Source organism: Oncorhynchus clarkii, chromosome 18 (assembly GCF_045791955.1).
Source record: "Oncorhynchus clarkii lewisi isolate Uvic-CL-2024 chromosome 18, UVic_Ocla_1.0, whole genome shotgun sequence".
NCBI lineage: Eukaryota > Metazoa > Chordata > Actinopteri > Salmoniformes > Salmonidae > Oncorhynchus > Oncorhynchus clarkii.
In genome coordinates, this window is record NC_092164.1 from 52,797,634 (window position 1) to 52,813,379 (window position 15,746).

General features: G+C 43.7%; 2 protein-coding genes across 4 annotated transcripts in view; both read left to right on the top strand.

The window, feature by feature from the left end:
- Nucleotides 1-10,890, top strand: part of LOC139373687 (phosphoprotein associated with glycosphingolipid-enriched microdomains 1-like) — an 82,634-nt gene extending 71,744 nt beyond the window's left edge. For both annotated transcript variants that reach the window (XM_071114530.1, XM_071114529.1), the window contains 5 exons: nt 131-233; nt 634-821; nt 998-1,495; nt 6,030-6,080; nt 6,406-10,890. In XM_071114530.1, the coding sequence (XP_070970631.1) occupies nt 131-233; nt 634-821; nt 998-1,495; nt 6,030-6,080; nt 6,406-6,765 (1,200 nt within the window). In that variant the 3' untranslated portion in view covers nt 6,766-10,890. The remainder of the gene's footprint in view (nt 1-130; nt 234-633; nt 822-997; nt 1,496-6,029; nt 6,081-6,405) is intronic.
- Nucleotides 10,891-14,407: 3,517 nt separating this feature from the next.
- The window catches only part of LOC139373688 (zinc finger protein 704-like), a 98,558-nt gene continuing 97,219 nt past the window's right edge, over nt 14,408-15,746 (top strand). Inside the window, exon 1 of one of the 2 annotated variants that reach the window (XM_071114531.1) lies at nt 14,408-15,027. In XM_071114531.1, coding sequence (XP_070970632.1) covers nt 14,770-15,027 — 258 coding nt within the window. In that variant the 5' untranslated portion in view covers nt 14,408-14,769. The remainder of the gene's footprint in view (nt 15,028-15,746) is intronic. The other variant, XM_071114532.1, reaches the window with a different exon arrangement.

A 15,746-nucleotide genomic window follows, 5' to 3' on the forward strand; every position in this document is an offset into this window, starting at 1 on the left:
TCTTATCCGAAGTGACTTCTAATACAGTGAGCGCATATGTTTGTTGTATGTGTACTGACTGAGCCACACAGGACCACATAGGGATTTAGGTTAAACTGATCCTAACCTAGTCCTTGTCTCTGTTGTACAGGTATCTGAGAGAGAGACGTTTACCGGAAGTCAATCTGTGGACAGCCCAGGGACTGACCTAGTGGTGAGCAGCTCACACAACGGCCCACTAACCAGTGGTACAGGTAATACACGCACAATGACTTCTTCTGCACGTGTCATTTGTTTGTCAGAGAGTTTCAGAGAGTGGAATTTTCATTCAGAATACATTACATCCACATTTAGCCTTCACCCTACACATTTGCTTGATTATTCATTTGGCTTCCACACCTGTGGCTATCTAATCCACGGCCAGATGTGATGCAGCCTGGATTCCAACCAGGTACTGCAGTGACGTGGGGCTCCCGAGGGGCGCAGTGGTCTAAGACAAGAGGCCTCACTGCAGTACCTGGTTCTCAAACTCTCTCTGTTAACCCGGCATAACCACCCACCCACTATCCCCTTTGTTGTGTCCAATTCAATTAAACTCGACCCAACTCATCTTTAAAAATGTTTATTTAATTGGATTGATCCATCCTCTCCCAGTGTTGACAGACACCCAGGACAGCAGTCCCCAGCCCTCTGAGGAGATGCTGTCCAGCCAGTCAGAGCTGCGGAGCTCCAAGTGTCCCCAGGACCGTGAGCTTCCCAGCATCCCACCCAACAGCGCCCTGGAGGGGATGGGATCCTCCAGCGAACCCCCTCTACCCGTCTCTGGAGACGGCACCTACGAGGTATTAGGGATTCATATTGTTGTTGTTCCTGTGTACTTATTCAGCTACTTATTGGAATGAGTCCTCTTGTTTTTATTGTATAGCTGTACTGGATTGTGTTGTCTATTTTGTGTTGGAGTATACACCCAGGAAGACTAGTCCTAATGTACTGACAGCTGTGTCAATCAACTAACTAGGTGGTGAAGGAGAGAGGCGGCATCTTAACGGCGTCCCGGGACGTGAGCGTTGAAGACTCCCTCTACGAGACGGTCAAAGAGCTGAAGGACCATCCAGGGAGCCTGGCTGTAGGTATACCCAACGGACACGGTACTACGTCCCCCTTCAGCCCCGATGACGACCCTCACCACCTCCACAACCCCCTACCCCCTTCCCACCACCGTCCAGCCCTCCACAATGGCCACCTCAGCCCCTGCAGCACCCCGGAGCGGGGGCCCTTGTGCGCGGGAGTGGAGTACGCCTCGGTGGATCTGAACAAGAAGAGCCGTTACAGTGCAGACCTGGAGGCCAGGCGCTCAGCCACCATCACTGCTGCTGTGAGCCCCACAGAGGAGCCCGAGGAGGAGGACAGACCCCCGCCTGTACCTGACAAGGTGCTGGATGAGAACGACAACCAGCCTACCATGATGGACGCAGGAGGGGTGGTGGTAATGGGGGCAGCACTTCACAACGGAGAGGTGAGGAGGGTTGTCTGTGTTTCTGTCTGTGTTTGTGTACGCCTATGTGTGTAAGTGAGAAATTGAGTAAACAGACAGTAGGACGACAGCGCTAAGTATTCCTCACAATACTATATGCATTGTTTCACTAGATAGTGATTTGCATCCTTTGCCCTGGCAAACTTCCTGCACCCGATGAGAGAGATCTAAAGGTTATTAATGAAGTTAGGTACGCCGGGAGTTTTAGTGAGAGCTTTATAAATAAACAGACAGCGATGACTACGAGACTTCAAAGAGGGCCAACCTACCTTCTGGTAAAGAATGCAGTGATGTGTACTGAACCTGTCACCCGTAATAAAACGAAGTGCACACACACGTACATGTACACAGATACACAAACTACAACCCCCCCCCCCCTCCCCACACACACACACACACACACACGTACATGTACACAGATACACAAACTACAACCCCCCCCCCCCCCACACACACATGTACATGTACACAGATACACAAACTACAACCTCCCCCCTCCCCCCCACACACACACACGTACATGTACACAGATACAAAAACTACAACCTCCCCCCTCCCCACACACACACACGTACATGTACACAGATACACAAACTACAACCTCCCCCCTCCCCACACACACACACACACGTACATGTACACAGATACACAAACTAAAACCTCCCCCTTCCCCACACACACACACATACACGTACATGTACACAGATACACAAACTACAATCCCCCCCACACACGTACACAGATACACAAACTACACCCCCCCCCCCCACACACACACACACACACATACACAGATACACAAACTACACCCCCCACACACACACGTACACAGATACACAAACTACACCCCCCACACACACACACACGTGCACACGTACACAGACACATACACAAACTACAACCCCCCCATACACACACACACAGCCTTGTCTGTCTAGCCCTCCTTTGTGGCTTTTCTCCGAGCAACCTTCTTTTGTCTCTGAAGCTCCAGCCAATTAGCTAATCAGTAATACAAGTGTACCATTGGACAGCAGGTGACGCCTAGCCCAGCTTGACCCTCTGGCTCCCTGCTATATGATGAAATATTGAACCAACCGCAGGGCTGTGCTGGGCCACCTGCACCCCCAAAGCATGTTCCTATTGCGTCTCCCCGTGTTGGAATTTGAAGTCACCATTAATTCTCCTCTACGTGTCTCTACCCCCAATTTTATTTTTACAACCTCTATATTACACACGCACGGATGGAATCATATGGACACACACACATTTGCACACACTCTGGAGCTGATTTAAGGTTAACCCAGAACGTTCTTTATTCTCGGTGGCGGTGCATCGGTGTGACTGGGGTTGGCTGGTGATTTGTCTTGTCAGACCGTAATGTGTATGGTAATGTATGCAGATCAGAGTGGAGGAGAGGATGTGGGTGTCTTTTGTTATGGTGTTGCGGAGAAGAGAAGAGAGGGGGAGAAGAGATGAGCGGAGGAGAGGGAAGGAGATTGATTGTGGGCAGGCTCTCCTCTGTCTGACAGACCAGGCAGATGACGGATGACACTCAAGTGTGTGTGTGTGTACACAGGAGGACATCTGCGTGTTTATGTCTGAAAGGTTCTTCCTAAGGTAGACCCTCAGATCCCTCACACACACACACACACACACACACATATGACACATACAATATCCTCTCCTGCTCTGTAACACAGCTATTGAGCCATAATAAACAGAAATGACTCTGTTCTGTTGTCTGGAATAATATGACTTTGTGTTGCCCATGACCTTACAAGCTTCTGCTCTACACTGACAAAATGTAATTGACCTTGCCCGTCACTAGTGTGATGTACACCAGGGGCCATTTTCTTAGATAAACTGTGATATTCAGCATGTCAACAGTCAAGTTGTCTGTCGCCAAAGGGAAAAAGATGTATTTTATTCAGAGTGTGTGTGTGTGTTTGCCTGTATGTGTGTGTGTGTGTGTGCGTGTGCGTGTGTGTGCGTGTGTGTTTGCCTGTATGTGTGTGTGTGTGCGTGTTTGCCTGTGGGGGGGGTGTGTGCGCGCGCATGTGTTTGTGTGTGTTTGCCTGTATGTGTGTTTGCCTGTATGTGTGTGTGCCTGTGTGTGTGTGTGCCTGTATGTGTGTGTGTTTGTGTACCCATGTGAAACCAAACCACATATTCTCTTGCTGACTGATGCGTTGGCATGTTAGACTTCAGTCCTCCATCATCAGCCTCATAGTAGATGTCCTGTCTGTCAGTCCATACCCCAAACTGCCTTGATACACCAAATGACCAAAAGTATGTGGACACCTGCTTGTCAAACATCTCATTCCAAAATCATGGGCATTAATATGAAGTTGGTCCCCCCTTTGCTGGGAAGGCTTTCCACTAGATGTTTGAACATTGCTGCGGGGACTTGCTTCCATTCAGCCACAAGAGCATTAGTGAGGTCGGGCACTGATGTTGGACGATTAGACCTGGCTCGTAGTCTGCGTTCCAATTCATCCCAAAGGTGTTCGATGGGGTTGAGGTCAGGGCTCTGTGCAGGCCAGTCAAGTTCTTCCACACCCATCTCATTAAACCATTTCTGTATGGACCTCGCATTGTACAAGGGGGCATTGTCACGCTGAAGCAGGAAAGGGCCTGCCCCAAACTGTTGCTACAAAGTTGGAATCACAGAATTGTCTAGAATGTCATTGTATGCTGTAGCGTTAAGATTTGGAACTAAGGGGCCTAGCCCAAACCATGAAAAACAACCCCAGACCATTATTCCTCATCCACCAAACTTTACAGTTGGCACTATGCATTGGGGTAGGTAGCGTACTCCTGGCATCTGCTCAACCCAGATTCGTCCATCAGACTGCCAGATGGTGAAGTGTGATTCATCACTCCAGAGAACGCGTTTCCACAGCTCGAGTCAAATGTGGGCGAGCTTTACACCACTCCAGCCGACGTTTTGCATTGCGCACGGTGATCTTAGGCTTGTGTGTGTGGCTGCTCGGCCATGGAAACCTATTTCATGAAGCTCCCAACAAACCGTTCTTGTGCCGACGTTGCTTCCAGAGACAGTTTGGAACTGTGTTGCAACCGCGGACGGACAATTTTTGTGTGTGTATATATAGTGTACATTCTTATCTATAAGACATCTTAACTGAGTGAAGGAATGCCTTAACATGCATACTTTTCATAGATTTTCCTGACCATGGAAGTGACCTGACCTTTCAGCCTTAATGTGGTCAAGACAAGTGACTTGGCTGGTATGTCTAGGAACCTGTTTTCTCCTGGTTAAGTCATGTAGTCAGGAGCAACTCCTGGTTGTAGTCATGAAACAACTTACTTAACTGGACTGGCACTTTCATTTGTTAAGCTACATGGACAAAGACTTCAGGGAATTCAGGAATTAGAGCAGACTAACATTATGAGATACACATGGAGGCTTGTTGATGACGGGGTCAGGAACTTTCTTCATGATTCCACGCCACTGGGCTCCAAGGCAATCAAATGAATTGGTTAGCTAATCAAGGAGAATGTGTGTCCATAAAGTGTGTCCATAAAGTAAGAATATGAATTCAATGCTCTCTGAGAGAAACAAAGGAGAGATGAAGGAGAGATGCTGAATATGGATGGAGAGATGATGCTGAATATAGATGGAGCGATGCTGAATATTGATGAAGAGGTAACAGAGAGATGCTGAATATAGATTGCGAGATGATGCTGAATATTGATGGAGAGATGCTGAATATAGATGGAGAGATGATGATGAATATTGATGGAGAGATGCTGAATATTGATGGAGAGATGATGCTGAATATTGATGGAGAGATGCTGAATATAGATGGAGAGATGATGCTGAATATTGATGGAGAGATGCTGAATATTGATGGAGAGATGCTGAATATAGATGGAGGGACGATGCTGAATAATGATGGAGAGATGCTGAATATAGATGGAGATGATGGAGAGATGATGCTGAATATAGTGGATGCTGACAATAGATGATGCTGAATATAGATGGTACTGAATATAGATGGTAGTGGTCAACCTTTTCTGGTTCTACATTCAAGTTATCCCACCATCATCCTCACCAGTCCCCATGTAAAGTCATTGGTTAACCTTGGGTTGTCTAACTCAAGATTTACATCTTATATGTCCTTGACCAAGTGAACAATGGATTTTAAACCATGCTTATTCCTCAGTACATCCAACATATAGGAGGCGTGAAGTAGTAGCCAGCTGGCTACTGTACCAGCTCTGATATTGACACCCTAGAAAGGTGTTTTTGATGTCTGTCAGCGATGTGTTGTTGATTAATGACCCCATCAATCATAAGGAACTGTATATAGCAGCTATACACAATAACATCGCTACAATTCTCATTGTGTATTAACTGATTAATCCGTAATGTTGTTCATAAATGATTGATTACATATCATACACCTGCTTAGCTCAGGTGGGAGTATGCACAACACACATGGTTCTGGTATATTGTAATGCGTGGACTTGTTTGTGTTGTTTTCTCTTCTAGTTACTCTCTCCCTCACCGGGGCTTCACAACCATGTGCTGTTGGAGAACGAGGTAGGGTTGTGGCCTTCCACTGAACTCATTCCCCTATTGTCCTGATGCTTATTTAGGAATCACTTGAAAAAGAAATGTCAGTCTAACTGTGACTTCCCTGGTTGAATAAAGGATGCATAAATCAAATAGTCCTTCGATGCTCACTCTGACTGCTTTCTTTCTCTCTTGCTCTTTCTCTCTTTCTCTCGCTCTTTCTTTATTTCCTTCTCTCTCTCTCTCTTTCTTTCTCTCACTCTCTCTCTCGCTCTTTCGTTCTCTCTCTCTCGCTCTTTCTTTCTCTCTTACTCTTGCTCTCTCTCACTCTCTCATCCCTCTTTCTCTCCAGCTGTCAGACATGTACTCCACAGTGAGGAAGACACACCTAGACGTGGAGGAGAAGGAGAGTGACTACAGCAGCATCGCTGAGATCAAAGGTCTGGTCCCTGAGTCGTCCTCCAGTGATCTCTACGCTACTGTCAGGGACATCTACCCCCAGCTCGGAGAGGGGGAGTCAGACCCACAGGGACCCTCTGGGGACCTCCAGGAGTCCCCTGCAGATAGCATCGATCCGGGCTACGAGAACATCTGCCTCACTAAGACTGGTAATGGAGAGGACTTGGGGCTGAGGAACCAGGTTCAGGAGCCAGACTATGAGAGTGTAGGTGAGCTGGGCCTGGGGTTGAACAGGGAGAGTTCCCGTCTCTAACTGGGTAGTAAAGCTACAGTGCGGGGCCTAAACCTGAGCCTCTGGGGCCTCACCCTCAACCCCAGCAGTTAGCCTAACTCCTAGCCTCACCCTCAACCCCAGCAGTTAGCCTAACTCCTAGCCTCACCCTCAACCCCAGCAGTTAGCCTAACTAATAGTCTCACCCTCAACCCCAGCAGTTAGCCTAACTAATAGTCTCACCCTCAACCCCAGCAGTTAGCCTAACTCCTAGCCTCACCCTCAACCCCAGCAGTTAGCCTAACTAATAGTCTCACCCTCAACCCCAGCCATTAGCCTAACTAATAGTCTCACCCTCAACCCCAGCCATTAGCCTAACTAATAGTCTCACCCTCAACCCCAGCAGTTAGCCTAACTAATAGTCTCACCCTCAGCCCCAGCCATTAGCCTAACTCCTAGCCTCACCCTCAACCCCAGCCATTAGCCTAACTAATAGCCTCACCCTCAACCCCAGCCATTAGCCTAACTAATAGCCTCACCCTCAACCCCAGCCATTAGCCTAACTCCTAGCCTCACCCTCAACCCCAGCCATTAGCCTAAATAATAGTCTCACCCTCAAGTCCAGCCATTAGCCTAACTCCTAGCCTCACTCTCAACCCCAGCAGTTAGCCTAACTAATAGTCTCACCCTCAACCCCAGCAGTTAGCCTAACTAATAGTCTCACCCTCAACCCCAGCAGTTAGCCTAACTAATAGTCTCACCCTCAACCCCAGCAGTTAGCCTAACTAGTCTCACCCTCAACCCCAGCCATTAGCCTAACTCCTAGCCTCACTCTCAACCCCAGCAGTTAGCTTAATTAATAGTCTCACCCTCAACCCCAGCAGTTAGCCTAACTAATAGTCTCACCCTCAACCCCAGCAGTTAGCCTAACTAATAGTCTCACCCTCAACCCCAGCCATTAGCCTAACTAATAGTCTCACCCTCAACCCCAGCCATTAGCCTAACTCCTAGCCTCACCCTCAACCCCAGCAGTTAGCCTAACTAATAGTATCACCCTCAACCCCAGCCATTAGCCTAACTAATAGTCTCACCCTCAACCCCAGCCATTAGCCTAACTCCTAGCCTCACCCTCAACCCCAGCCATTAGCCTAACTCCTAGCCTCACCCTCAACCCCAGCCATTAGCCTAACTAATAGTCTCACCCTCAATTAGCCTAACTCCTAGCCTCAGACTCAACCCCAGCCATTAGCCTCACTACTAGCCTCAACTTTACCCAGCAGCCCTGATGACAGGAACACCACCTCAGGGCTCTGAACTTCAACCTTCAACCCTACTGCCCATCATCACCAATTCAGTGTTTCTGTCCACTACCCCCTCAGTGCAGTTTGGGTGTGCCCACAGCCCAGCGATATTTGACTGAATTAGCTATAATCTTAACTCTCCATCAATTCATGGGGCCCTTAAATTACAATGTACGTACTCTGGGTGCTATCAAATCAGTATCTGAACTATGAAATCACAGTCCGTTTTCAAGTTATTGGCGTCCGTCCACTTTGTGATGTCGCTTCTCACTCTGTATCATGGTGCACATCACATCACTGAAGATTGAAGGTTAGCTACATTATCAACGACTGCTATCAATGTGGGAAGGAAGGCCAATATTTCTACATTATCCATCACCATCATAATTACTTCCTCAGACTATAAAATAGTACATTTCTAAACATTTCTGACCAGTCATTACGCATTCAGTTCATTTTACAAGGCTGGTGACAAGCTGACTGGCCAGTGACACTTTGTCAGTGCCTTGTGATTGAAAACCAATGAGTTTTTGTGCCATAATGTCGTTCTATAAGGCACTTATAAAGGTATGAGTAGAATGTTTCCCCACAATGTAATGTCACTGTTTATATAATCTGTTCTCCCTTCCTAGTGCAACATTTCATTCAGAACATCATGATAAATCAGAGATATGATAGATATGTGTACTTACATACTATTGTGAAATAAGTAGCCTCAAGTCAGGCAGTTTAGACGGCTGAACTCTAAATGGAACGGCTTGTTTTAGTTTCAAAAACATTTTTGATTTGATTTACATGTCAACTTTTTAATTTTTTTTTAATCAAATTCCTATTTATTTGAAGATGGTGGATCATTGTGTGATTAAGGGATATCAGGAAGTGTGTTTGTTCATGAGGGAAACTTGAAAAGGTTTTGTTCTGTACATAGGATAAACACATGAATACGTGGGTTACCATGGTAATAAAGTAGTAAAGGTACTCATGAATAATCCAGACTTTTTAAAAAGGACTTATTCATTCAAACAAAAGACGAACAATGGTGAGACCATATCTATCAATGTTGTTGTGATTTCTTGTGTGAATTGTTCAACTCAGTTGTTGTTTTCTCTATATTTCTTCCCATGATTCAAAATGTATTTAAAAGACTTATATTCGCTCAATGTGACAATATGCAACAGCAAAACGGTGTGTTAATGCAGCTGTATTGATCAAGGTGTATAATATGTGTTTGTATGGCGTGTTTATGCTTACCCTGTAGGTACGCATACTATTGATACGGTGGAAAAGGATTTGAAAGCACAAAGTGTGAAAAAACATTATGCTACTGCTTCTATAGAGAGCTTATAGCAACAACAACAACATCATACATACATATATAACCCATCATGTGCACAATTATAATATCAAATGCTTCTAACTTAACTATTTGAACAAGCACTATTAAGGTAGCATGTGCTGATGACATGCTAACCGAGGGTTGTATAAAGTTAGAGTACGATTTCATGAAGTCGGCTAATGTATGAATTTGCAAATGGTAAAGTATATTTTGTAGTATGTATGCATGTGATTTGGACTGCTTAATAGTGGCTATAAAAGCACATAGAGTACAGTAAAACCATGATGTCATTTTAAGGGAATACATTTAGGCTAGCTGTAAGTATGCCCCTTACTCAGAGAGTGACCTAACTATTGTTGAAAATATAGTGATTGATTGAATGGTGGCGTATGACAGTTTGGGAGTTCTGTATTCTGTTTTAATAGGTCACCATCTCATTGGTTATTTTGTTCTGTTGTTTTATTCAAGTATGGTACATTGTGTTGGTACAGGTGTTTTAAAACAGAAAAGTCAAAGTTGGTACTTTTTATTTTTTTAAAGAAAAGTGAATGAATATTGTTGTTTGGTGTTTATTTTCAAACTAACTGAGTAAGTTGTGACTAAATAACTAGCTATTGCAATGATGATATCTGCATTTGACAGTTAAACAATAATACTATCTTACTTTTCCTCCCATTTCTCTGTTATCTCAATATTGCACATTATTGGTGTATGCAGAGTGAGTGAGTGGATTTCATTACACATGCATGAGCTTGAATGAGCTTCTTGACGACAAACCAAGCGCCCAGGTTGACTGATATTATATTCACAAATGAAATCCAGTAAGGAAAGGACAGTTCCCACTAAATTATCAACAATTGATAGACACATTAAAGATGCTATACATTTCAGATGTCCTTTAAAGCAAGGGCCCTGCCAATGAGGTTTTACACACATTTTATAGAGTGTAATTGTCATTTCATTAATGTTAAATCGCAAAAACATGACCTTTTAATGACCATTGTTCTCCCCAACAGATTCCAGATTAGTTAATGTAGCAGGAAATGCTTTCATTTAAACCTAATGGTGTCTATGGAAATGCCATAAAAGGCTTTTAACAAACGGTCTGTCAAATAGGAACATTAGTGTCAAATCTCACAACCAAAGGTACCACACACAGACGAGCGTACGTCTGGCATGGAGAGGAAGCCCATCATAGCACCCTCTCATGCAGCCCACTCTCTAATAATGAAACAATACATTCTCAACAAGCAGCAGAGAATTCCTTACTATTGTCTTTCATCATGGACCCTGTGTCCCAAATGGCACCCTACTGTCTCCATAGGTCACTACTTTTGAACAGTCAAAAGTATTGCACTAATAAATACTATAGGTATAGGGAAAAGGGTGCCATTTGGGATGCATACAGAGCCATGCTTTCTTTGACAGTTATGTGCACATCTGTCACAAGATTCTATCTGGTTTCCTGTGTATGCATGAAAATATTTTATGACCATAATTTGAAAATATTAAAAGATGTATAACAAGTAAGTGTGTATTTTTTATTCATGAAGATAGCTTGCAGGGGGAGAATGGTGTTTTATACATTTAATCTGGAACATTGATTAGCTACTTGCAACAGTATTGCATTAATTCATTGAAAGTCTAGTTTATCATGTTAGCAGTTAAACAGGCTCGTATGGACCATTCATACAAAATTTGTATTAGGCCTACCCTCTGACCAAAAGAGGGAAAATTAATATTAGGTAGCACTAATTTCACAGTATGTCTACTCCAATGTTTCAGCACTGAGCTAATTTCATGTCTGCTGAGTGAAACTTGAAAGTTGTGAAAATTCTGTGCAACTTCCAGCGCGTTTACTGTGAACACAGGCAGTGGTCACACTTTAAGTTAGTTATAACAGTGGCAATGTAGGCTACTGTGGCTATTGGATCATAATGTAGGCTTACCAGAGTGGCCTACCATCAAAAACAATGGAGAACATGCATCCCATAACATTTTAACATGCAAATAACTGTTATATCATTCAGCCTACAGACAATGTGTGGTGTTCAATGTAGGCCTACATTCCATGAGACGTGGAAAAAAGCATACAGGGCTGGACATGAACCTGTTTATCCACTTGTCCTTCAGACAAGGATGTGACTGGAAATGTTGTTTGATGCAAGAAACCACTTTACAAAATAAATAGCGTTATTATTCCCATACCATTATTACAGAATCAGACAAATTACTGTATGCTACCCTCTGCTTATTGGCTACTTAGCTTATTAAAGCCTGTCTCAAAATACAACACTGCCCCTTTAAGACAAAAAAAAGCTCTTTACCTGACTCGCTTTTCAAATATGTCTAGAAATGTATACGTTTTGTGCTCTTGTAGGAAGCAATCACTCCCATATTGCTAAAACAAGCACATCTACTCACGACCGCTCATGCTGCAAACACAGTCCAGTTCAAAGTAAATGGCACAGATCCATATACGGCAATGGTCTATTCTTGCATATAACCAACCCTCCTGCAACTCAAATTGTTTATGCTGCACCGGTCTGTGTAGACTATGGGCTGAGTAGTGTGTAATACTACCAAAAGAACCAGGCACCATTTTTACTACTATCAGATATTCTCTGTAGGTTAACCAGTTAACACAGTGCCTTAAAATAAAGTGCAACCAATTATTGTTTTATACTGAACAGAAATATTAAGGCAACAATTTACAAGATTTTGCTTAGTTACAGTTCATATAAGGAAATCAGTCAATTGAAATAAATGAATTAGGCCCTAATCTATGGATTTCACATGACTGGGCTGGGGCGCAGCCATGGGTGGGCCTGGGAGGGCATAGGCCCACCCACTTGGGAGCAGGGCCCAGCCAATTTAATTCGCTTCTTGATATGCCACACCTGTCAGGTGGATGGATTATCTTGACAATGGATCAAATGTTCAATAACAGGGATGTAAAAAAAAGTTTGGATAAAATTTGAGAGAAAAAGCTTTTTGTGCATAGGAACATTTCTGGAATATTTTATTTCAGCTCAGGAAACAATGTAGAGAAGAGGAAATTAGGAGGGAGTAAGGGAGAGGATAAAAATGGGACCAGCACTTCACATGTTGCGTTTTATATTATTGTTCAGTGTAGCTCACTTGGGTAAGCCTATGATCATCTCGCCCTATACTGTGAATCTGGCTTTATTTGGTTTGAGGTGACCATGATGATAGAGAGATTCTGACCCATTTTTCTGATAGTAATCATCAAATTACATATTTGATGCCTTATAAATCCAGGAGCAATGATTTTTAGGTAAATGGCCTTCATAGCTCCTAAAATAAAACGTTGTGGGCTAATAGAAGTGTACATAATAATAGTAGGCTTATATTCGGTTTCAAACTATAAGCTTTATGCTTGAAATATACATAATAACCCTGGCTTCTCAACTAGTCTTACTGAGCCTGGCTGGTCTAAGTGTTTCTTTCCGCTACATTCCCATATTTGTATCCTCTCCCCTACCCCTCCCATTTCGTTTTCTCTTCTATCCATCGTTGCGTCATTGTTTTGGATGGAGCCAAAACTTGTGTTATACAGACAAAATACTCGATTGACCGCTGTAACAATGGAAATACATGTCCTTAAAGATGGAAGGCAGGCGACATCAGGTGGGACCATTCTAGCCAATGATTGGGCAGATACGCGTTTGAACAACTTGTCATAGAGATAGATAGAGGACTCATCTTTGTTTCTGTGTTATTATAGCGTCTGTGACGCTTTAAAATCTCAATTTTAAAGTAGTCCATTTTCTTCATTGGATAATTGCTCCCAATTTATGGGAATCCCGACTCAGTTGACCACTTTAAGACGATAGAAGCCCTCAATGCCAATGTCAAAAATATGTTAAATCCATGAGGAGTCCTCTATAAAGTATATATTTTTTTTTTAAGTTGCTGAACGTGCGTCCATTTTTATCAATGTATTCTTAACTTCTTGGCGCACGTAACCATTACGAAACGTATATTACATCAAATAATCTCACGTAGAAAATGAGCAATTACAATTTTTGATGACCAAATTTGACACTCTCCCTTCCATTGACCTCTATACAAAAAAAATCCAAAATTCCTGGGTTCATTTTTTGTGGAGAGATTTTGAAACGTCGCTTCCTGTCTGATGGAGCGTCCTCTCCAACTCCCATTACCTTATGTTGGAGGGAAATTGAGGGGGTTTTATTAACCTGAACCCCGGTGCACCGGTATATGGCCAGTGACGTGAACAGACAAAAGCGGTGAGGGAGGAGCGCCTTTTTCAAATCGAACAGTAACCTAATCTGCGCTGCTCGTTCATGTTGTCAACAAGGCAGCATGGTGCATCATTCAGGAACATACATCTCTTTTCCATACGAATTATGTTAACATTTTTGTTAACATAGTTTTCATCGGGAAGGCTTATAAAGCGTTTTTAGCAAGAGCAATCATTTTTGCATGGTAAAACAGAGTCCTACTCATTACTCCACGTGCTTAATCAAGCCTGGGCTACGTCACCTTTGTTTTGAGCGTCTTTTACGTGGGTTTTGAAGGGGCATCTGGATCACGCCCAGGAGATACCCCGGTTCCAAAACGAATGCTATCACTTTTCACCCGGTTTAAACTCATTCACTGGGGTAACCCGGGCCAGATAATCGAATCCCTTCACTGACAGAAAAATGTGCGTAGCCCAGTGGAGGCGTGTGCTGGGTCGACCAATGGGAGCTCGAGTCAACCGCGAGACCGCACATGTTTACAGGCAGCAATCCGCCGGTAGAGGCGCTGGCTCTTGGCAGTCGGCTACGGACTGGAATATCTAGAATATGGATCCGGAGTTACTGTACGCGGCTATTTCAGCAAATTTCACCCTGTCAGACGGCAAACCGGTGTAAAATATGTGTGTGAAACTTAAATAATTTTTCATGTAGATCACAATTAATATCTTTGTTTGTGTATTGGCGAAGCCCTTTTGTTCGGATGAAAATTTACTGTACAAATGTCATTGTCGGTCCTTAAATACATTTCCGTGTTTTTTGTGCTCTCTTACGAGTTTAGAGGGAACAGTCAGGAAAACAAACAGGTCGAACGAAGAAATATCAGTAACCGGTCTGTTGAAGAGGTTATTTCACGGGGAATGGCTTGTTTTCATGCATTTGTTAATCCATGCATGTAGCTTTTTCTACACATATTCGTGCTTTCGAATATCGTTCGTTTTGACCCGTGCTAGCAGCAGAGTATGTTGCCGCTTTCTAACACTTGGTTAGGGTTTATGGAGCACGTAGTCTATCCGCTGCGGTGTTGTGTTTTTCATGTCAGTGTTTATCAATTCTAACTCGACGTCCATATATATACATTGACCGCATTCCGCTTTAATTTCGGTGCTATAAATTGATCGCTATGCATACGAGGCGGTTGGTGAAGCGTTCAATCCTGGGGAGCCGGGTGTATGCGCCGAGTCCGACTGGGGACGGGGCTCCGTTGACAGGACTGGTACAGGCTGTCAAGCAGGAAAACAGAGACGTTTCAACCGGACCTCGGCGTAACGTCTACACGGTACTAATGCAAGACGGAAGCCTGAAAGAATTCTCCGAGGACGAGATAGCCGTGGGCTTCAACCAAACGACGGCGAAAGGACCGCTCAAATCCAGCTTGAAGGTCTGTTTGTGTGTGTGACCGGGAAGCCTGCAGTTGTTGTGCAGCGGTGTTTTGCAGCGTTTAACTGCTTCGTGCACAGACGGAGAAAGAGCGTGCTATTGCATCCATTGCCCGCCGCTGCAACCGGGTATTACAAGCTATATTAATGATAGGCAGACAGTCACACACTCAGAATAATCCAGATGAGATTTAGATTGTAGTGCAGAACTACAGATTGAATAATAACAATGCACTGTGAATAATAACAATGCACTGTCAAAATATGTATCATTAAATACAGGACAAAGGGGTTCCCATTGAATGCTTGATTATGATAGGGCCCTATCTGCGCAGTGTTTTTCTGACCCATTGACTGTAGATTTGACCCAGTGGGTAGGTGGCAGATGCAAACATGCTCTGCAGCGTTTTGGACCGATCATTGATGTAATAAAACATCCCAGATTGTACACAATGAATCAGTCGCATATGACACTGGCAATTCATGCATATTAACCGTCATATTGCATTGAATATGTCATTATAATGTAGGAATTCATGTAATAACAGTAGTTGCATTTATTTTATTGTGTAGGGGAGGGGGTAGTATGTAGTCATTAGCTAAGCTATTTGTTTCATTCATGTCACACTTGTGTCCTTGCTGCTACTGAAGAAAACAATTGACTTTAGGCTAAATAACTAGCGTAGAATAGTAGATATCATATTATTATGCCACACTGGAT